Here is a 20,452-nt window from a genome sequence, read left to right as displayed (position 1 = left end):
CCCCCCCCCCCCTCCCCAACGCCATGTCCAGACAGAGGCTCGCGGCGGCGCTGGTCGCCGGCCTGGGACTCGCCAGCGCCGCCGTGTACTCGACGCGCAAGAGCGGGCATGAAATCGACAAGGTGCGACGGAGGCGCGCGGCCCAGGAGGCCCACGAGGGCATCACCTCTGCCAGGGTTGCCGGCAACGAGACGGACTGGACGACGCCTCACCAGGCGGCGCCCTCGAGGCCCGACAGGAACCCCCGGCAGCACGGCGTCGACACGCCAGACGGCCCTGACGGCGCGAGGAACGGCAAGTGAGCGGGCAGGGTAGTACGTGCTTGGCCACACAAGGTTTTGCATGGTGAAACACGCAGCGAGCTCACATATATTAACGAGTACAGCAAGGGACAGCAAAAGCCCACCGTCAAAGGTGAGACCCTTTGGCAGCAGGGCATCTGAATGGCTGAGCTGGCATGCCAAGAGCAAAAGAGGACGCATAAAGACAACGTATCAGCTAGATGAAGTCGTCGCTCGTCACTCCGAGGTCCGAGTCCACGTCCCAAGAGTCATCCCCATACGGCGGCCTGGCCCACAGCACAACGGCATCGTCTTGTCTGTGTGGAATTGACCGTGTCGTATCGGTCCAGGCGGTGTGGTGCAGATTGAAAACGGGCTGTGCATGGCTCAACACGAGACGCGGGCGATGGGACGGGATGCTCAACTCGTGCTCGGCCCTGGCAGGGACATGACTTGGTCTGCATTATATTTGTACAAGTTGCACTTTTTGGCTGACATGACGGAGCCAACATGATGCTGCGTGCTGCGACAAGTGGGCAGGCTCCAACGTCCTGGGCTGATGTGTGAGCGCTGAATGACCAGTTTCATCTGTTTTCAAATAAATGGGAAAAAACTCTGAGCTGAGGCGGTCACTCGGCGACGTGAAGCGTTCCATCGCCGCTGCTTGCTGATGGGCACCCGAGCCAGCAAGAGCATGCGGAATACTCGCCGTCCGGAGGAACGAGTGCCCATGCCCATGCTGGCTGGCTGTGAGGCTTTGGACATACATGGCACATGCATATAGAGCGTCGGGTCTTGGACACGCACATACATACAGTCTGTACTGCAACCATGCGGTTCCCGCCGCACTGCAAACTAGAACAAGGTTTTTCCCGCATGTCGACGTAGATGCCGGCGGAGCCGTCGTCACGAACCAGCGAGCGAGCGTCCTGCGACTTGACACTTGTTCAACCCAGATCGTGGCCGGCAAGGCGGCATTGCCACGACACCTCTCTCTGGTCCTTGGGCAGCGGGTCGATATGTTTCAGACCCTTCGAGAAACCGGGACCATGCCATGCCGCCTTGGGAACGCGTCCAGTACACCCAGTTCCTTGCCGTTTGCAATCTCGACATCAATGCCCGCGGCCGAGGCGCCCATCAACATGCGGCGGTCCGACTCGAGCCTCGAGTCGACGCATACATGGCAGATCTGGGTCCGGCCTGCTCCTGCTCATCAGTCCATCATTCTGATTCATGGCCTCTTCCCTGCCGATGCGTGCGTGCCAGCTCACAGTCCCCGACGACGCTCGCGTCGACGCGTACGCTCCAAGGCCGCGAGCTTTGGGTATAAAAGGCCCTTCCCGGCGCTGCCTGGGAGTCGTGGTCCAGGCTCCTCCTCACCAAGCAACTCTGTCCCCTGAGCATCTCTTCAGCAGCCGTCTATTCACTCCCGTCTTTTGGCATATACTGACCTCTTCTTCAAAACCTCGCTCTTGAGAAGCACTTGCACCGCGCCCGGAAAAGCCTCCTTCGACATGGCTCGCCTCACTGTGATTGCACTTTTGGCCTGTATGTACGATTCTTGTCTGTTCTGTTTTGGGGGTTTTCTTTCTTTTTTACCTCGACCCCAGTTGTATGCGCTTGGTGGCGGGCTCGGCTACGTTTTATTTTATACAAACTCCAGCTAAGCTGCTGACACGTCGTCTTCCTGTTTAAGCTGCCGCCTCTACTATGGCGCTGCCTCAAGGCGGCCCTCCACCCGGCCTTCAAGACGGCTCTCTAGGCGGCTCTCAAAACCTCCCTCCAACCAGCCTTCAAGACGGCTCTCAAGGATTCCCTCCAGCCGCCTCTCAAGACTTCCCTCCAGCCGCCTCTCAAGGCGGCTCTCAAGTCCTCCCTCCAGCCGGCTCTCAAAACCTCCCTCCAATCGACCCTCAAGCCGGCTCTCAATTTCCAGGCGGCTCTCAAGTCCTCCCTCCAGCCGGCTCTCAAAACCTCCCTCCAATCGACCCTCAAGCCGGCTCTCAATTTCCAGGCGGCTCTCAAGTCCTCCCTCCAGCCGGCTCTCAAAACCTCCCTCCAATCGACCCTCAAGCCGGCTCTCAAGACGGCTCTCAAGGCGGCCCTCCAACCGGCCCTCCAACCGGCCCTCCAACCGGCCCTCAAGACGGCTCTCAAGGCGGCTCTCAAGGCGGCATGGTAGCTTCTGACCAAGCAGCACCCCCTGAAATCCAACTCCAGCAGGCCAAGCAGAACGATGAGTCGGCAGATCTCTTGGAGAGGGAGGCCGGGAGGCTGCGTCAAGAGGCCCAGGAAATCAGACGAAGAGTCGGGGCCACTTCGAATGAGAACCCGGCCGCCGATGAGAACCCGGCCGCCGATGAGAACCCGGCCGCCGATGAGAACCCGGCCACCGATGGGAACCCGGCCACCGATGGGAACCCGGCCACCGATTCGAATGAGGACCAGGCCCCTCAGAATGAGAACCAGGCCCCTTTCGAGATGCAGGCCCCCAGCCCTGAACAACAGCGGGAGACACCACCGCCCGAGATAATGTCAGGACCCAATGGAAACTAATCCACACCTCCGGCCCATGCAGGCGCTCAAATTCACTAGTGCGGCAGACGGTACACGTGGTGCTGCTCAGGCCGGCCCAGGTGGTACCGCAGGCTCGTCTGCATCATCACGGCCGGACCCGTGAACAACGATGGCTTCGACACGGACGTGCGGCGCCGTCCTGTCTCGCTCTCGCTGGACCCCCTCTCCCTAGTAGACTAGATGTGAATCAAAGCAGGCTTTCAAAGCTTTCAAACCTCGCCCGTCTAATGACCAACCTGTCGTGCCGTGACTCAACATCAGCCCAAGTCCCAGTGGAGCATGGCTGCAATCGTAGAGCGCAATCTCGCCTGGCCTACAGACCGGGGCGTGGACTATGGCCGAGATCCCACGCACACCATCACGGAGCAGGTCGAGGTCTCGTCCGACCAAAGGTCAGGTGTTTTGTTCATCAGCAACGGCAATCACCACGTCTGCGGTAGTGGCGAGACCACCCATGGCGCCGTTTTCCCATTTGACTGCTCAGAGTCCTGAGCCAGGCGCGACAGCCCCCCAGAATCATTACCTAGAGGTCGCCTGCTGTCCCAAAGCCGTCCGTCTCTCCAGTGCGCCAGGGGATCCGCCATGAGCGCCAGACATGCTGGGCAGATGATATAAACCCGTTCGGTGTGGCCGCAGCCGACGCAGAATTGGGTTGCTGCTTGCTTCGTCTGCGGCGGAATCCAGTCGTGCCGGACTGTTGCCCCCTTTTGTCTGAGCTTGGTGCGGGTATGTGACGAAAACACTGGCGCTGCTTGTTGTTAGCCCAGCACATGCGCACCATTGGCTGCTTGCCTCGAGTATCACCTGTCGGAGAAGGCTGGTCTCAATCCTTTGCCTTTGCTTCCCAGGGCGAGACATCCACGCAATCGCTTGGCCTGTTCCGCACCAGAGAATCAGCTAGATTGGTTGGGCGTAAGTGAGGGCGAGAGACGAGTCCCCGTGCAGGAGTCCTATATTGGAACAAATGTCGATGGCAGGTTTCTGTCTCTAGGCACGCAACTTCCTGAAACAAGCACATTCACCGCCAACGCCAGCTTTGAACAGGGCAAGCGCAAGGCCCGCACATCACTGGGTTGTCGAGTAGTTATTCAGAAAACCCATCTTGCCAACCTCAACTTCAGATGTCGTCTTGGCTGCCCGTCCCCACCGCCTTGAACGTAGGGCAGACGGGCTGATAAGTCAAACCAAGTCGTCATGTGACCACGGCATTCTGCTACGATGGCTGCAAAAGCCATTTCATCTTCCGTAGTATAGTGGTCATTATGCAAGCTTGTCACGCTTGAGACCCGGGTTCAATTCCCGGCGGGAGAGACCGTCTTGATTTTTTTCTTCTCATTTTTCATCCTCCAGTTTCAGGCACTGACCGTCTTGGTTTTTATTTTCCCTTCTCATTGCATTTCATTCTCCAGCCAGACGGTCCGGATCGTGACGCATCTCAACATATGTATGTACGTATGTATACATACATACATGTTGAATGGACGGCCCCGTGGTCATGTTGTGTGGTGTATGTATGTAACCTTGCCTCGGTGGTCGACTTGAACCGCGTGGCGGGATCCAACGAGATTTCTCTTGCCGACAACCGACATGAACCGGAGACAGGGCAGATGAAGTCTCTCTCCGTTTGACTTGCTGAGAGAGGTGGCACCCCAGCTTTATCTAGGGTAGCGCTCCGTCCGAAAGGGACGCTCGCTGAACTCGAGGGCAGTGGAACCTGGAACGGAATGCGACGACTAGCAGCCAGCCGAGAGGCGGGCTACATCCCCTGAAAGTATGGCTATGCTTCTTGGGCTCGGCCAACCGGGTCGCCGTCACTTCCTTGACGGAACGAGCCAGGATGCAGGATGTACCAAGAATGGCGACTCAGTCCTCGACGGGGGTAGGACAAGGCTGCAAACGACAGCCAAGGTCGACCAATCAACGGACGGTCCGGAAGGTAGGGGCCAGGTGTAAAATGGCCCGAAATTATCCCTCAAACGCAGATGGAGATGGATGAGCTGGGCCTTGGATGGATGACCCTTGGGGCCCTGGGGTGTTTGGCCAGATGAGGGCCTGAGTAGCACGAATCGCGATCTCCAATAGTACGAATTGCGGCACCCACTCATCAAGAAGTCGTGCCGGCCGATTAGCGGACCGGACAGGGAGGGAGGGACCCGGGTACGCAGGTACGTAGTACGTAGTTAGTTAGGCCAAAAGACTAGGTGCATTGTTTGCAGGGCAAGTTGCGAAAACGAGAAGCCAAGCCGCTCGCCGGCTACATCATCATACATGGAGCACAAACAAACGGGGCATCATCGACGGCCCCCCCTGGGTGGAGGAATGAAGAAGCAGGTAGGGTTGAGATGCAGTTCGAGCTTCTTCTCTCTTCCACGCCAAGATGGCTCCAACGGCCAGAATGATGAGGATTTGGAGAGTGCAAGGCAGGCAGAATGAGCCGCATCCGTGCGCGATCGGCGTGGCATGGAAGTTTCATGTCTCCCGAGTCAGACTTTTTCCATCTGAAACAACAGCCTTTGCACATGAAAACCGGAAACTTGCCATGTCACAAACTCGTCTTGGGCTGGGGGCGTCGGCAAGGCGGCGTTTCCCTTGGCCAAAGGTTCACGACATGGCTCGGCCCCTACAGGCTACAGCAGCTTGGAATGAGGAACGATGGACGACAGGCGAGCGAACATGCAACTACTTGTTCAGGCGAATCGATAGTGCACCAGGTGGACCGACGCTTAGCCTGCACGACGAGGATGTTGCTCCACGGCCTACAATACGACCTGCGCAGTCCGCGCGCACCAAATCTTGCCGGCGATTGGTCATGGGACAGGGCAGGGCATTCTTGGGTCCGCTTCCCCATCCTCCGCCGCCAAGAAGGGATGGATGCAGGTCTCCTGGGCGAGTCGGTACTCTGCGCCTCTGCAGTCTGGAGCTGGAGTCTGGAGTCTGGAGTCTGGAGTCTGGAGTCTCGAGTCTCGAGTCTCGAGTTTCGAGTGTCAATGGTCGTCGTCATTGGTAGGTAGCCGAGGTCGAGTCGCATCGGGGGGGAGGGCGTCGGATCCGGATTGGCAGAAACGATGAAACAGCGAGGAATGGGATGGCATGGAAGCAGCGTGAGGCTTGAAAGCACGTCGGCACCCACGTCAACGGGACTTGAACAAATGTTAGTGCAAAAGAACGAGCGAGTTGAACTGCATGTGCATTGCATTGTGCACAAGCACAAGCACAAGCCAAGCATGCACGTGGGTTGCGCAAGATGGAAGGGGCGACCGAGCGACGCCCGCTGCCGTCCACCTCCGTCCTGTCTGGAAGCCAGGAGCCGCCCCTTGCCCTTGACAAGGGTCCGGAGGGCAGCGCCATTTCTGCACTCCACACGAGGTCCTAATTTAGCAACCTGTGTTCTAGCGCTCACTCCCGGTACCTTAAGTAGGCATGCACTGTACGGGAGCCTGGAGCATGCAGATGGGGGCTACTGCATGGTACTTGAGTACCTAAGTACCTACCTACCTATAACGTTAGGTACTTACTCGAGTAAGTTAAGTTAGGTAGGTACCCAGGCACTTAAGTTACTCCGCAGTAGTTTTTGGCTTGCGGACAGTGGCGCATCCACCAACCAGGCCGTGGCCGGCCAAGTACTCAAGTGCCTGCCCACGGTACTATGCAATAGCAGTTGGGGCGGGGCAGAGAAGGGCCGGGGAGCCTCTAGAAACGGCAAGGGCTCGAGGTCAGGTCGATTATTGCGTCGGAAACGGACTGCTCCGAGCTCGTAGCAGCCTCGTCGTGCAGGGCCCGCTGGGCCGTGGACGTGATGATGGCGGCTCGGGAGAGCCAGCATGTACGGAGTACGTACAGCACACCCAGGTTCCGGTGGGCACGAGGACGGCAACACGGCCCTCCCACCTTGGCGCCGGCTGTCGTGCCTCGACCGGTCATCCCACTCCCCTCGTCTCGAATAGTGAGTGGTACGGCTGCCAACTGACAAAATTCGCGCGCCCAAAGACTTTGCCTTGTTGCTTTTGCAATTTTCATCTTTCGTCATCGCCTCGTTGCTATTTGCATCCCGCTGCCCTGGCCGCCAAGGAGGTTGTCATTGACGCTTTGGGGGGCAAGCTGAATCAGCACCAGTTCACATTTCACATTTCACGGGCCCTGCCGCTTCTCCCGCCCACCGTTGTCTCACTCACTCCTTTCACCATCGAGCTTGTTGCTGCGACGCTCACTCACTCACTCACCTTCTGCCGTCTGCCAAGCAAGCAACAGGCAACCGCGTCGACCAACATCGTCGCATGACTGCGCGCCTGCCCCAGTGCCGCAACTAACAAGCATGGCAATTCGCCCCCCCTCACTCTGATACCGTCCTCTACATGTAGCCGTTGCGCCCTAGACGCCTGCGAGCGCCCCGAGTCCGACCACAGCCGAGGAGAGCAGCTCGCCCTGTCCAAAGTCTTGCTTGATGAGCTCCCTATCAAGCATCACCATGACGAGCACGCAGCTGCCGCCGCTCAATTTCGACGCGGGTGGTCTGCGCATATCCCTATTCTCACCCTCACAGCCGGGGTCCCTCGTCGACAACGAAGCGCTCCCTCCGGATCACGACGAGTTGGAAAAGGCACACCGGCTCCAACAGCCTGCCACGGAATCGACACAACCACACCTGTCTCCCAATACCATACCGATCCATCCCATCCCAGCTCTCCAAGAGGCCTTCTCGGAGTCGCTTGAGGAAGCAACCAATGGGGCCCCCGGAGACAAGCCCAAGCTCAGAGAGTTGGATGCTCGAGGACGACGAAACGCCCTCGTCGCCCAGCACCGGGGCGACGACCCATTCGATGCCGCTTGGCGCCTTCGGCCGGGCCAGAAACAACACGAACTGACCAAGCTGATTGCCCAAATCTCGTTTGGCGTCTATCTTCTTCTCAATGGCATGGCCAACAGCAATGCTCAGGTCGTCAATATTCTGCAAGGCCACATTGACGAAGTCGACGAGTTTCTAGAGGTTGCACTGGAGGACCTCGCCCAGGCAACCGATGATTTGAATGAGCGCATAGAGCACTTGAAACTCCCGCTGGCCAATGTTCGAGTCTTTGAGCAGCTCCTTGAAGATCGAAACTTCCGCCTGGAGATTATCGAGGGCAACGAGAAGATTGACCACGTGCTTTCCAGAACAAATGCCGCCCTGAAGCAGTGGGATGAAGATATCGAGGCCGGTCTGCAGTCGACCGCCGCCTTTACCAGTTGGCTCAACGATGAAGAAGATGCATCTTGGAGACCGGAGCGCCCTGACGTGGCCGATATATTCGACGCCATGAAGGGCAATGCGGAGGGTTGGCTGAGTGCCTTTGATGACATGAGTGACCGTGTACAAGAAGCTAGTAACGTCATCATCCGACTGTCAACCATCATTGGCGAGATGGAGAAGAAGGCCGGAGAAGTCAGTCGCAGGACTTGGGTGAGTTAGGCCCCTTCTTGGAAGACGGACCAAACTCGCGGGAGTGAGGCGCCCGTTACTGACGATGCTCCTTAGGCAAGCATACAGCCCTTCTCCGTTCCGTCTTCTGCCTCCCAAGGACTTGGCAGTGTGTCGACCAGGTCTTCCTCCAGACACTCTCACAACCGATCACTGCGGCAACACACGCATCAGCAAAGCGTTCCAAGTGTCGCGACCTCGACGAAAAGCGCGAGTACCACCGCTCTTGACTTGGAGGAAGAATTCCTCCTTCCCGGTGGACTTCCCCTACTACCTCCTCATTCCTCTCCTCCTCGCACCGGGCCCGCCAACGAGTCTCGCGCCAAGACATCCACGCAAGGTACTCCCCAGTCGAAAGCTGAAGCCGAACAAACGGATGCACCAAGCCCGAGCCCGAGCCCGAGCCCGAGCCCGAGCCTATCGGCCATGGATGAACCGCTGTATGTACTGCAGCCTCGCACGTATGCCCCCAAGGCCCAGGAATCTTTACCATCCCCCGTACCGAAGCCAGCTGGGACTTGTTCCTCACCAAAACCCCAAGACCAAGTGCAGCCACAAAACGATGCATTTGGTCCCGACGGCCAGGCGGTCCAACAAGCCAGGTCCTCAATCCGTTGTCGAGTATCTCGAAAGACCACCCCTCCGGGATCGATACAGATTCCCCCAAGGCCTGTTCGCCCGTCATCACCTTGTCTTGGAACACCTCAAACAACCCATTCAAATGCCTTGGATTCGGCGTACGGCTCGGACTCTGAATCCATCACCCTGCGGGCGGTATCGCAACTGGGCCCAGAAGCTGCAAGAGCGTCTCCCGCTCGGCCGCAGATTACGCACTCGCCTCGATCAGACCACCAGCAATATTATCGTCCTGTGCGTGCGTCGCCGCACTCGCCGCTGCAGCAGCGCCCCCACACCTCTTTCGGGTCTCGTGGGTCTCACATGCATCTACGCAACCAGCCATCTGCCATTGGCGGCATGAGCACCCTGAGCAACGTGACAAACGCAGTATATGACGACGATGCCAAAACCCAGTCTTCAGGGTCCCAAACCGCCGGCCCGGCTCTTCGGAAGAAGAAGAGCGCATTCGGCTGGTTCAAGAAAGCCTTCAGCTTGGACGAGGAGGAAAGAGCGGCATTTGAAGCACGCAAGGCAATGCAACACCAGGATCGCTATTATGACCCCAACAGCCCCAAGTTCCTCGACGGGCGAAGAATACGGTAGACGGGCTTTATTCTTCCCGGATGCGCCTAGACACAACTACAAGCTGGGACGAAGCGCTGACGCCATTGCAGCACTCTTTCATGCCCCCTTTTTTTTTTTTTTTCGTTTTAAACATGCCATTTACAACACATTGATTCGAAATATGTTAGCGATCTCGCGCAAAGCGACTTGAAGATACCATCTAGCGGCTTATATCATGAACGTACATGTCGATAAGCAGTCGAGAATACAAGAGCAGGCTAGCCATGCCACTCTACATTTACATTCTTTCCCCACCCCAACACCCGAGGTTGATTTCCCCATGTTTACGCATACGCACACGGTATTGGGAGACGACTTGTTCAGTCTCCACTACCAAGGATTAGAACTGCGTGGATGAAAATGGGCTCGTTTTGGCGCGAATTGCACTCAATATTCCTGGGGTTTCCTACCCCCTCCTACCCCCTCCTTTTTTTTAATAAAAAAGGTCAGTCTGGCATGCAATACTTGATGACTAAATAGTAATTAAATACAAGATGAGATGGATGGTTTCTGGGTCAAAATGCGCTCAAGTTTGCGGCCCCATCTACCCGCCCTGTGTGTATGTGTGTGTATCCGTGTCGTCCCAGGGAGCGAAATCACTCGCCGGTGCCGTAGCTGCGCACGCGGCCAAAGAAGAAGGGCTTATCGTGCTTGAGCGTAAACTCGGCCCAGTCGTCAGTCAGATTGTTGTAGCTAAAGAAGCTCCTCCACACAATCTTGTTGTTGCGCGCGGCTTTGCCCGCCGTGCGGAGCGACAGGTCCATGCGGAACATGTACTTGGGGTCGACGCCCTCGGTCTCGACCGTCAGGTCGCCCTCGCGCCGGCGCCGGCGGGAAGCGGCCCGCGAGGACGGAGAGGGAGAGGGAGAGGGGGGGGAGGCGTCGTCGGCGTCGGCGTCGATGCCGGTGCCGGGCGAGGAGAGCCGCCAGCGGCCCTTGTGGGCGCGCTGCATGGCCGCCGACGGCGGGTGCGCGGGGACGGCGCTGCCCGCGGTGTCGCGCCGGTGGAGGTGCAGCAGGTCCCGTGTCAGGTGCTGCACGACGTGGGTGGGCTCCGAGGTGGTCAGGAGGCTGATGGCGGTGCCGTCGCGGAAGAAGCGCAGGTAGCGGTAGTAGGTGACGATGTGAATCGGCGCGCCGCCCCAGGTGGCCTGGCTGGCGGACGCCTGTCCCGTGCGGACGTAGTTGACGGTGCTGATGTAGCACCCGTTGAAGCGGACCCGGGGCCGCGCCCGGAACATGGCCTTCCAGGTCGCGTAGGTGTCGGGGACGAGGGCGAGGCAGCCGGTGACGGTGGCCGTGGTTTCTGCGTCGGCGTCGGCGTCGGCGTCGGCGTCGTCTCGGCGGCCCTCGAGCGGCTCCCACTCTACCGTCCTGCTCCAGCGGTGGTGCATCCCCGCGAAGCCGAACCGCGCGCCGAGGCAGACTTGCTGCCATATCCGCTCCTCCGTGGCCACGAGGTACGCGAGCGGCTTGCAGACGAGCGAGAGGCGCGCAAAGTCGCCTACGTCGAGGGCCGCCACGTCCTGCATGACGTGGATGAGGAGCTCGCTGGGGAGCGAGGAGAGGGGGCATGCCCGAGGTGGCGCGCCGTCTATTTCGGGCGGCGCTGCTGCGATTTGGAGCCCCGCGAAGCTGGACACGAGGTCTTTGATGGGGAGCGCCACGGAGCTGTCCTCTGCCGCGGGCGCGCCGTCTGCCGATGCCGTGGTTTGCGTCGGCGTTGACGACGCTGCTGCAGGTGCTGCCAGAGGTTGCTGCTGCTGCTGCTGCTGCTTGCTATGCTGCGGGAAGTGCTTCTCGCGATATCTGCGGTCCACGCCTTGGTCCATCTACACTTGTCAGTGTCGCTCTTTGCTGAGGGGGAATGCGGGACAGCATTTTTTTTTCTTCCCCCGGGACTCACCCTGTACGCCTTGCGGTACAATTTTAGGCTATCGCCCATCTTTCCCAAGGCCTCCTTCTCCATTGCCTCCTCGTAGTGATCCAGGGCGGAGACGAGCTCCCTCTCTGGCGCAGTTCTGGAGGCTGCATCGGTGGCGGCGTTCCTCGAGGGCTCGGGGCCGTCGTCGAAGGACGGGCCGCGCAAGCACTCGTCTTCCTCTCCAGCTGCCGATGGTGCTTTTCTGGTCCTCGCAGGCGAGGGCTGGCGCGCCGCGGGATTTCGGGACGGCGGGGATGCCGATGGTGCCGTTGAGGCGGATGAGGAGGTGCATGGCTTGGGCTGGGTGTTTTGGTCGCCCTTTCTGGTGCGCACTTCGGACAGCCATTGCTCTCTGAAGGACTTCAGCTCCGAGTCCAATCTGTTGTTCGAGTCTTCCATGGGGATGGGATTATCTGTAAGATGCTGCAATGAACTCGAGCTTGGCGGGTTGCCTCCTAAGTCCGATGAGCCCGGCTGAATTAGATTCGAGTCATCGAGGGGCGACTGAGACGAGAAATGAGAAAACGCGGGATAAGAGGGACCAATGTCTGAGGGTTCCGGAGTCCAAGTATCGTACTGTTAGGGAGCCATATTGCAGGCTCATGTCACACCCGGGTTTTGATGAAGTTGAGTTGCGACGACGATGAATCGCCAATGATGACTACTGTTGGCCACGGGCGCTTCCTGATTGGATGGGCGTTGGCGCTTGTCATTGTGGATTCTGGTGGCCATTGGCCAAGTTGCCGCCGATTGTTGGCTCGCCAGAAGACTGGAGGCCAGCGATCCGGGATAAACAGTGAGGTTGCGCATTGGTCAACTTTTTTCGCGTTGGATGAATCTACGTAGGTCCGCATGAGGGCTTGGTTTGGTGCCGGGCTCGTAGTGGAAGGTTTGATGGCGGGGTGAGGGTTTTCTGAGAATCATTTTGACTGTAAGGTTCTGGAGATGTGGCCTTGTCATAATGACGCTTGTCCGTCATCGCCCTGACCATCTGCGCGCTGTTTAAAAGGCATACGTGTGCTCTGTGCATTTGTTTGTTGTGCAATTTGAGGAAGCCAGTCAGTCTACCAATGTCACAGCATATATTTTTCTTTGCAGATCCCAAAACGCCGCGTCCAAAACGTGCTCCGAGGCAGGCCGTGGCAACTCAGATGAGGCCAACGAAATCGTAATTTGCCAAACATGCCGGGTCTCGTCTGGTGGTTTGGAACATGTCCAGATGCCTGATGACTAACCCGAGCAGAGCAGCGCCAGCACAAACTTGGGCAATCGTCACATCGCCGCCGCCAAAATTAATCCACGTCCATTTCATCAACTCCATCACGCTGAATCCCTCCGTCAACCCGTACTCTGAGTCTCTTCTTCTCGCTCCCAAACAGTTTGTTGTCGTTCTTGGCCTTCTGCAGGTGCTCAGCGGCCAGCTCCTCCACATCGAGGTCCTGTTCGGCAGCCAGTTCCTCGAGACGGCGCTTCTCGCTGCCACGCATGCGGGGTAGCAGGTGTTCGTTTTTGGCCACCAGCTCGCGTGCGGCGGCGAGTTCGCGCTGGCGCTTGCCAGCCATGCGTTTCTTGTAGAAGACACGTTCGCGGCGGGCACGGATCTCGCTGATGCGCTGCATGGCACCCAGCGTCTTTTGGACGAGGTCGCGGTTGTAGCGGACGGGTTCGTTGAGGCGGGCGCCGAAGAGGAGGGTGCTGTCGACAACCATTTCCTTGCCGGCGTTCTTGCGATAGGCCTTTGTCCACTTGAGCTTGCGGGGATTACGTTTCATCTTGAAGTTTTTGTGGCATTTTGACCTGGGCGCTGTCAGTTCAGTAGACCATCCCAACACGGCTGAGTCGGCTCTGTGGTACTCACCTGCAGAAGCGAAATGCTTTGGCTGAAGGAGACTGGAGCGTTAGAGAACATGGCGCTGTTGTCCCGGCGGCAGCGGTTCCTGGCTGGGAGGTAGGACTTACAGTCGCTTCTTACGAATGTGATGCCCTTGCTGGGATAGCTAGGTCTGCCGCAGAAATAACAAGGCTCGATACTGGGCTTGTGTGAGAATCGAGTACATTCCGTAGGTGCTTCATCGCAGCAGAAGCAAGTCTTACCGCATGGTGAAGGGCTTCAGCTTCAGTTAGAATGTCAGACTGCGTCTTTGTCTCGACCTCTCGCGTGATTTCGTCCGTTTTGCCTGGCGCGCTTCAGCTTGCATTCAGGCTTGCTGGATCGGATGTGCGGATGGCCCTCACTCCAAGATGGCCGAGGCTAACTGCGTCGACCGCGATGAGGCAGGTTCTTGAATATCAAACAACTTTTTTCGCATTTTGGGGCTTAGTCAGGATCCAGGGCCCCGCCTCCATTTCTTTTTGTCGAAAAATCTAATCGATAAGCTTGTGGGAAGGGCTGCGGTGCCGCGACGGGTTGTGATTGGCCAATGTCTTGATGCACTAAACCCCCGCCAGTGAGCGAGTCTACGTAATCGACAAGTTAGTCATTACCGCGTACCTACGGAGTAAGTTAGATGGTTTAACTTGCCTCATTTCAACAATCTCGGCTCCCCATTCCTTCTCACCCAGACGCTCCCCTCATTGTCATTTTTCTCCGGCAGAGACGGCTATTCTCGATTTCTAGGCTGTTTGCAAGGAACTGGCTCTGCTCTAATTGCCGCGCCTGTGGCCTTTGCAGCAGCACTCCATTTTCTCCGAGTTTCCCGCGCGACACCCCCAGAGTTTCCATGGCTACTACCGCGACTCTCGACTCTGGCAGCCAAAACTACGACAGACTACTCGAGGTGGACAATGTGAACATGCCGGGCGGGGTTCTCGCTGCAGGCTCACCGAACGACGGCGATGGCTTTGGTCCCGTTCCCGATATCACGGCGCCGCAGAAGATGATTTCGGCCATGTCCGGCAGCTTATTCACGTCGCTGCTTGGTGAGTTGGACAGCTTGGCGAGCACTGTCTGTCGGTCCACGCATGCTGATCATCAAACAGTGACCCCTCTTGATGTTGTCCGAGTTCGCCTGCAGTCGCAACGAACACCAACTTCAGCGGTCGATTTCTCAAAGCTTGCGCTGCGGACCAGCACCCTCACACCTGCACAGACCGCGGAGCTCGGAGTCACGGCGTGCTGTCGCGAAGTATTTTTCCAGGGCAACTCTGCAGAGCTGTGCATCGCGGTCCCGAGAGGCGAGGGCATTGGAGAGCCAGCCGCATCGTCTGCAGCTCCTGCTGCTGGCTGTGCGGTCCACGAGGTGCAAAAGAAGACGTACAACTCTACCCTCGATGGCTTGCGAAAGATTGCTCGCAACGAGGGCTTCACCACGCTGTGGAGAGGTCTTTCACCGACATTACTCATGACTATCCCCGCCAACATCATCTACTTCACCGGCTACGACTGGCTCCGATACAATCCAGTCAGCCCGCTCTCCAGGCTCTCCAGCGACAACGCACCGCTGGTGGCGGGATCAACCGCCCGTGTCCTTGCTGCCACGGCCGTTGGGCCGATTGAGCTGTTTCGAACGCGGATGCAGGCGGCTCATGGCACATCGAGGACGAACCACTTGATGGAAACGTTTCAGGGTGTGCGAGACATGGTGGCCACGCACGGCTACGTGTCTCTGTGGAGAGGGCTGACCTTGACGCTTTGGCGAGACGTGCCCTTCTCCGGCCTTTACTGGTGGGGCTACGAAACTATTCGATCTCGGTTGACGGACATGCGAGAGGACGGTCGGGGACGGCCATTCAACCGGGCCGAGTCCATCCAAAGTGCTCGACGGCGCTCTCAAAGCCAGGAAAATCACATGGAGACCTTTGTCGACTCCTTCACCGCGGGGGCGCTGTCCGGGACCTTTGCCTCGATTGTGACAACGCCCTTTGATGTCGGAAAGACACGAACTCAAGTGTACAGAGACATCCCCGGCGGACCGGGCGGGAAGCCTCACGCACCGGAGGAAAAGAACATGATGCGTCTGCTATGGCACATTTTCAAGACGGAGGGCGCTCCAGGACTGTGGAAAGGATGGATCCCTCGCGTCCTGAAAGTCGCACCGGCTTGCGCCATCATGATTAGCAGCTACGAGGTTGGAAAGAGGGCGTTTCGGGGTGTCAACGAGCGCTCCATGGCCGCGCGGGAGGAAGCCAGGTGAGGCGGCAATCATGCCACGTGCAGGTGCGCCGGGTTGGCTGTGTTTTTCCCAGACAACAAAACATTTTGCATTTTTGGGCGTTGGCTGTCGACTGGCATAAAGCGGGTGGTTTGCGGCCAGCTCTCTTCCACGTCATTATCTTGAGACCATGTCTGGTTTGAGTGTCTGAAATAACGACAATTGGTCAGTGTACGATAGCAGCGGTGTGGATTTGGACTCATAGACATGAAGGTCGGAGACGACCAGACTATTTTAGCATGCGATTGAAGGAAAAAAGGTTTCAACTCAGTTTACTATTCCTGGGCATGCCCCGTCTGTGCTGACTCCTTCCTCCTTCGGTGGGGCCGCACGTATTTCCGCCCACGTGCCACCTCACGTTGCGAACTTTTTTCTTCCCGCGCCCGAACAACATCGCCAGGCCACCTGTGAAGCCCGCACCGGCGCACCGGACGCGCTCTTGATTCTATATTGTTTATTGTACCCGTTTCTCATTCGCATCAGGGCCTGCCCAATTCATCGTCCCTGCGGCCGAACCGGGGTGCAGAGAGAGGGAGGAGGGGGGGAGCGCCGAGTCCCACGTCGCAAAATTCCGCCAGCGCCATCATGTACACGCTCGCCAACATCGCGACGCAGCGCTTCTCGGGCCCCGAAGAGACATACGTGCTCGGTGTGGACCGCACGGAGGCCGGGCTCGCCGCCATCTCCTCGGACCAGCAGCTGACGCTGCTCAGCCCGGCACGCCTCGGCGGCGGCGCCGTGGCCTCGTGGCAGACCCAGCACGGCAGCCTGACCAGCCTGCGGGTGCTGGACGCGAGCCGCTCGCTGGCGTGCACCGCAGGCGAGGACGGCACGGTGAGCGTGTGGGATCTACGGCTTCGCGGGGCGGCGGCCCGCGTCGCCCAGTTCAGCGGTGAGTCCTGCCGCCGCCCACCCCGTACGGCAGGGGGAGACTTCCACGCGGCCAGGCTGCTAACACCGGCCGGACGCTCGTCACAGGCACGTCGTCGCCCGTGCTGTCGCTGGCGTGCTGCGCGTCGACGCACACCGTCGCCGTGGGGACCGAGCTGCAGGGCCAGACGGCGTCCATCCTGCTCTGGGACGTGCGCGGCGGCGGCGGCGCGCGCGCGCACTACCGGGAAGTCCATAGCGACGACGTGACGGCGCTGGCGTTCCATCCTGCGCAGCCGGCGGTGCTGCTGAGCGGGTCGACCGATGGCCTGGTCAACGTCTACGACACGCGCATCGCCGACGAGGACGACCTCACGCTGCGGACGTTTAATCACAACGCGTCCATCCACCGTGCTGGGTTCCTGACGGGGACCGAGGTCGTGGCGCTGTCGCACGACGAGCAGTTCGCGCTGTATGACCTGGACGCCGGGGCCGAGGACCGCGACGCCGCCCAGTCTTGGGGCGACCTGAGGACCGTCCTGGGGTGTCAGTACGTTGCGGACGCGATGGGCAAGACGGACGGGAGCGGCGTGATTGTTGGCGCCGGCGCACAAGAGTACTCCCCCCCCCCCTTCTCCGGTCTGAGCAGGTTGGCCGAGTGGAATTGCTGACGTTTTTGGCTCGTTTCAGCAAGCATATTTTCGAACTTGTTTTCCTGGCGAGGAACCAGGGCCTCGGGCCAAAGTGGGTGTTTGACAAGGAGAATAGCGTGGGATTGCCCGGGGCGCACGGGGGCGAGATTGTGCGCTCGTTTTGCTTCTTTGACGACGCGCAGGTCGTATTCACGGCTGGCGAGGACGGGAACGTCAAGGCCTGGAGGGGGAACTAGGCGACCCGCGACTTGACGATGGGCGGGGCTCGTCATGTCCCTGGCGTTTTTGGTTCTGGTGGCAACGGGATTCTCAATCACAATCATCTATCTGTCTTGCATGTCTCGGCACCTCTAGCCACGGTGCTGCGTGCTCTATTTGAAATGGAAAGTAACGTAGTTTTGAGCTCTGCGGGCGGTCGAGAGGACGTGGTGTGTGCAGCAGCGTCGCAGGCAGATCCGTTTCCTTTCCTTTCCTACGGGAGCTAAACGACTGGATGCCATGGGAATCGTGACGACAACTCTGAACCCGCCATGGTTCCGTGCTCGGCTCGCGACTGCTCTTGTGGACCATGATGCGCCGTGCAGCTCAGATATGTGTGGGCGACTGCCTCCTCATCCAAACTTGTCATGGCGATTCTTGACCTTCAAGTCCAGCAGCCGCTCGTGATAATCCCCCTCCCTTCTCGCCCTCTTCAGCACCTTGACCTCGTCCTCGTCCAGGCGCCTCCCCACCGCCTCCTCCAGCTCCCGCCTACTAATCTTGGACAGTGCCTTTTCCTCCTTGGACGCCTTGAGCTTGGGCTTGAACCGGGCCTGCATCCGTATGCGCATCGTCGTATGCGCCGTGTGTTTGTCCTCGTCGCCGCGCAGATCAGCAGGGGAAGTCGACTTGGACGACGCATCGGGCCTGACTGTGACAAAAGTCTCGTGGGAGGTCTGCAGCTGAAAGGTGCCGGCGGCGTCGGCCGCGGGGACGACGTGGAAGCACTCGAGGGGCGAGACGGCCTCCGACGTGGCGGACAGGAAGCCCATCTTGTCGCAAGCCAGGTACCTGGTGAGATTCCCCCCCCTTGTCAGCGACACGATCTGCCGAGCAGGCCCGCGCAGCTCGAGGCAGGGGCAGCGGGTTGGCCTTGGCTTACCGTCCGTGGTGGCCCTTGAAGCGGAAGTCATCCGTGCCGGATACCCTGTTCGCAACCCACACCATGCGCACGTCGTGCGGCTCGGCGCTCGCCGGGTTCCCGTCGACGATGTTCTCGACCGGCATCGCAAACACCTTGCCGCTGGGGTCGCACGCCAGCGCGGACGGCGCCTCGATGGGCAGCACTATCATGACGGGCCCGACCACGTCGGCTGCCACGTCGGCCGAGACCCAGCTCTCGTCGTCCGGGGCGAGGTCGCGCTCGTTGATGCCGGCCTTTTGCGCCCGCGAGGGGCCGGCCTCGCCGTCGTCGCGGTCGGCTTGGGCGGCGCGCTTCCGCTTCTTGGGCTTCTTGTCGCCCTTGAAGCTCAGTGGCTTGACCATTCTGCGGGATGGCAAGCTCCCTTTCGGCGTTGCTGAGCAAAAAGAGCGGCGAGCTCCACGCTTTCTCGTGCCCGCCAAGTCCCGACGTCGGGACGGCGTGCGTGATTACGTAAGCGAGCTTTTCGTCAATGTTCAACGCCCGACGGGACGCTGCCCCGCCCCCGCGCCCAGGCGCATGGAGAAAGCCGCGAGGCCCCCGCACAGAACTTCGATCAGCAGTGGCATGTTTTATCCCCGAGTCAACGAACCCCTTTGCAACTCGATTTTTTATCGCTTTACTGAGCAGTCCTCAACAACGCGACTTGCACGCGGCAGAATGGCAGCGCAAGCAGAGCCCGTCACGGTGTCCCTGAAGGACCTGACCACAGGTACAGCTCACTCGCATGTCCAAGGGCCAAGGCGCAACCGCAACCCGACGTCGTGGACGCTGGAACCATGGCAACTCACACACAGCAGGCAACGTATCCTTCGAAACCCTGCAGCGAGCCTTCGGGCCTGACTCGCTGGGCATCCTGGTCGTCAAGGACGTGCCCCCAGAGTTTCCGCAGCTACGCCGCGTGGCGCTCTCCTACGCCTCGTACCTGGGAAACCTCCCAACCCAAGAACTAGGTACCTTGAGCATCGCGACCAGCCACACGGCACAGCGCCCGCCGCCTGCTTTCAGGGCTCACAATGTCACCGCTGACGAGGGGCAGAGAAACTGGAAAACGCCCAGGCCAAGTACTTGACAGGCTGGTCGCGGGGCAAGGAGACGCTCAAGGACGGCGAGGCCGACACCTTCAAGGGTTCCTACTACGCCAACTGCGCATTCTACGTCGACCCCGCCCTCGAATGCGCCGAGCCGAGTGCCGGGTTCTCGCGAGACACGTTCCCCGAGTACCTGTCGCCCAATGTGTGGCCGGCGGAAGACGTGCTGCCGGGGTTCAAGGCCGCCGTCACGGGGCTGTGCAAGCTCATCATCGACGTGGCTGTGCTGGTCGCCCGAGCGTGCGATCGCTTCGCGGAGCAGCAGATCCAGGGGTACCCGAGGGGCTACCTGGAGCGCGTGGTGAGCACCTCGAGCACCTCCAAGGCGCGACTGCTGCACTACTTCCCGCAGGATGCGCACGACGGCGACGGCACGAGCGACGATGACTGGTGCGCCACGCATCTCGACCACGGGTGCCTGACGGGGCTGACGTCGGCCATGTTCATCGACGAGCGAAAGGTCGGCACTGCCGTCCCCGAGGGCGCTTCGTTGAACGGCGCGTCCTTGCCGCCGCTCGAGGAACTCGCCGCGTCGCCTGATTCCTTGGCTGGATTGTACATCCTGTCTCGCGCGGGAGAGACGTACCACGTCAAGATCCCGCGGGACTGTATTGCCTTCCAGACCGGCGAGGCCCTGGAGCGCATTACGGCGGGCCGGTTCAAGGCCGTGCCGCACTATGTCAGGGGCGTGAGGGCCGCCGTGAGCGGCGGTGCTATTGCGAGGAATACCCTGGCCGTCTTCACGCAGCCGAACCTGGGCGATGAGGTCGATCTTGAATCACACTTGACGTTTGGCCAGTTTGCCAGGGGCGTCGTGGCAAAAAACACCGTGTCATGAGCCACGTGCATACCTGGATACTCGTGAGCGACGTTCCAAGATTGAAAGATTGTCATGTCGTCAACGAGTGTATATATTTTCTCCAAGTCATTTTCCTAGCTGACCCCCGACCTATTTGTAGAATGCCAACGGTAACATTGTCAATACTTTGCACAGCCGCCAGGCCAGAAAGAAAGCAAGTCAAGCAATT

General features: G+C 59.3%; 9 protein-coding genes across 9 annotated transcripts; 6 read left to right on the top strand and 3 right to left on the bottom strand.

Moving 5' to 3' along the window:
* Positions 1-23: 23 nt before the first annotated feature.
* MAM_07614 (uncharacterized protein) lies at positions 24-443 on the top strand (the record flags this gene model as incomplete). Its single annotated transcript, XM_040826412.1, has 2 exons — positions 24-298; positions 386-443. The coding sequence occupies 2 exons, from the start codon at positions 24-26 to the stop codon at positions 441-443; spliced, it is 333 nt and encodes a 110-aa protein (XP_040675625.1).
* Positions 444-1,991: 1,548 nt separating this feature from the next.
* MAM_07613 (uncharacterized protein) lies at positions 1,992-2,837 on the top strand (the record flags this gene model as incomplete). Its single annotated transcript, XM_040826411.1, has 1 exon — positions 1,992-2,837. The coding sequence occupies one exon, from the start codon at positions 1,992-1,994 to the stop codon at positions 2,835-2,837; it is 846 nt and encodes a 281-aa protein (XP_040675624.1).
* A 4,486-nt stretch (positions 2,838-7,323) lies between these two features.
* MAM_07612 (uncharacterized protein) lies at positions 7,324-9,534 on the top strand (the record flags this gene model as incomplete). Its single annotated transcript, XM_040826410.1, has 2 exons — positions 7,324-8,295; positions 8,371-9,534. The coding sequence occupies 2 exons, from the start codon at positions 7,324-7,326 to the stop codon at positions 9,532-9,534; spliced, it is 2,136 nt and encodes a 711-aa protein (XP_040675623.1).
* A 617-nt stretch (positions 9,535-10,151) lies between these two features.
* On the bottom strand, positions 10,152-11,878 carry MAM_07611 (F-box domain containing protein; the record flags this gene model as incomplete). The annotated part of the gene is made up of 2 exons (XM_040826409.1): positions 10,152-11,387; positions 11,462-11,878. The coding sequence occupies 2 exons, from the start codon at positions 11,876-11,878 to the stop codon at positions 10,152-10,154; spliced, it is 1,653 nt and encodes a 550-aa protein (XP_040675622.1).
* Positions 11,879-12,771: 893 nt separating this feature from the next.
* On the bottom strand, positions 12,772-13,251 carry MAM_07610 (ribosome biogenesis protein RLP24; the record flags this gene model as incomplete). The annotated part of the gene is made up of 1 exon (XM_040826408.1): positions 12,772-13,251. The coding sequence occupies one exon, from the start codon at positions 13,249-13,251 to the stop codon at positions 12,772-12,774; it is 480 nt and encodes a 159-aa protein (XP_040675621.1).
* Positions 13,252-14,199: 948 nt separating this feature from the next.
* MAM_07609 (Mitochondrial carrier domain protein) lies at positions 14,200-15,612 on the top strand (the record flags this gene model as incomplete). The annotated part of the gene is made up of 1 exon (XM_040826407.1): positions 14,200-15,612. The coding sequence occupies one exon, from the start codon at positions 14,200-14,202 to the stop codon at positions 15,610-15,612; it is 1,413 nt and encodes a 470-aa protein (XP_040675620.1).
* Positions 15,613-16,215: 603 nt separating this feature from the next.
* Positions 16,216-17,389, top strand: MAM_07608 (WD40 repeat-like-containing domain protein; the record flags this gene model as incomplete). The annotated part of the gene is made up of 3 exons (XM_040826406.1): positions 16,216-16,522; positions 16,609-17,116; positions 17,191-17,389. The coding sequence occupies 3 exons, from the start codon at positions 16,216-16,218 to the stop codon at positions 17,387-17,389; spliced, it is 1,014 nt and encodes a 337-aa protein (XP_040675619.1).
* Positions 17,390-17,764: 375 nt separating this feature from the next.
* MAM_07607 (FRG1-like family protein) lies at positions 17,765-18,677 on the bottom strand (the record flags this gene model as incomplete). Its single annotated transcript, XM_040826405.1, has 2 exons — positions 17,765-18,203; positions 18,295-18,677. The coding sequence occupies 2 exons, from the start codon at positions 18,675-18,677 to the stop codon at positions 17,765-17,767; spliced, it is 822 nt and encodes a 273-aa protein (XP_040675618.1).
* Positions 18,678-19,060: 383 nt separating this feature from the next.
* MAM_07606 (uncharacterized protein) lies at positions 19,061-20,262 on the top strand (the record flags this gene model as incomplete). Its single annotated transcript, XM_040826404.1, has 2 exons — positions 19,061-19,286; positions 19,373-20,262. 2 exons carry the CDS (start codon positions 19,061-19,063, stop codon positions 20,260-20,262), a joined length of 1,116 nt encoding a protein of 371 aa, XP_040675617.1.
* Positions 20,263-20,452: the final 190 nt, after the last annotated feature.

Source organism: Metarhizium album (genome assembly GCF_000804445.1).
Source record: "Metarhizium album ARSEF 1941 chromosome Unknown scaffold_33, whole genome shotgun sequence".
Taxonomy (NCBI): domain Eukaryota; kingdom Fungi; phylum Ascomycota; class Sordariomycetes; order Hypocreales; family Clavicipitaceae; genus Metarhizium; species Metarhizium album.
Note: the sequence above shows the minus strand (reverse complement) of the source record. Positions and strands in the feature narration are given on the sequence as shown.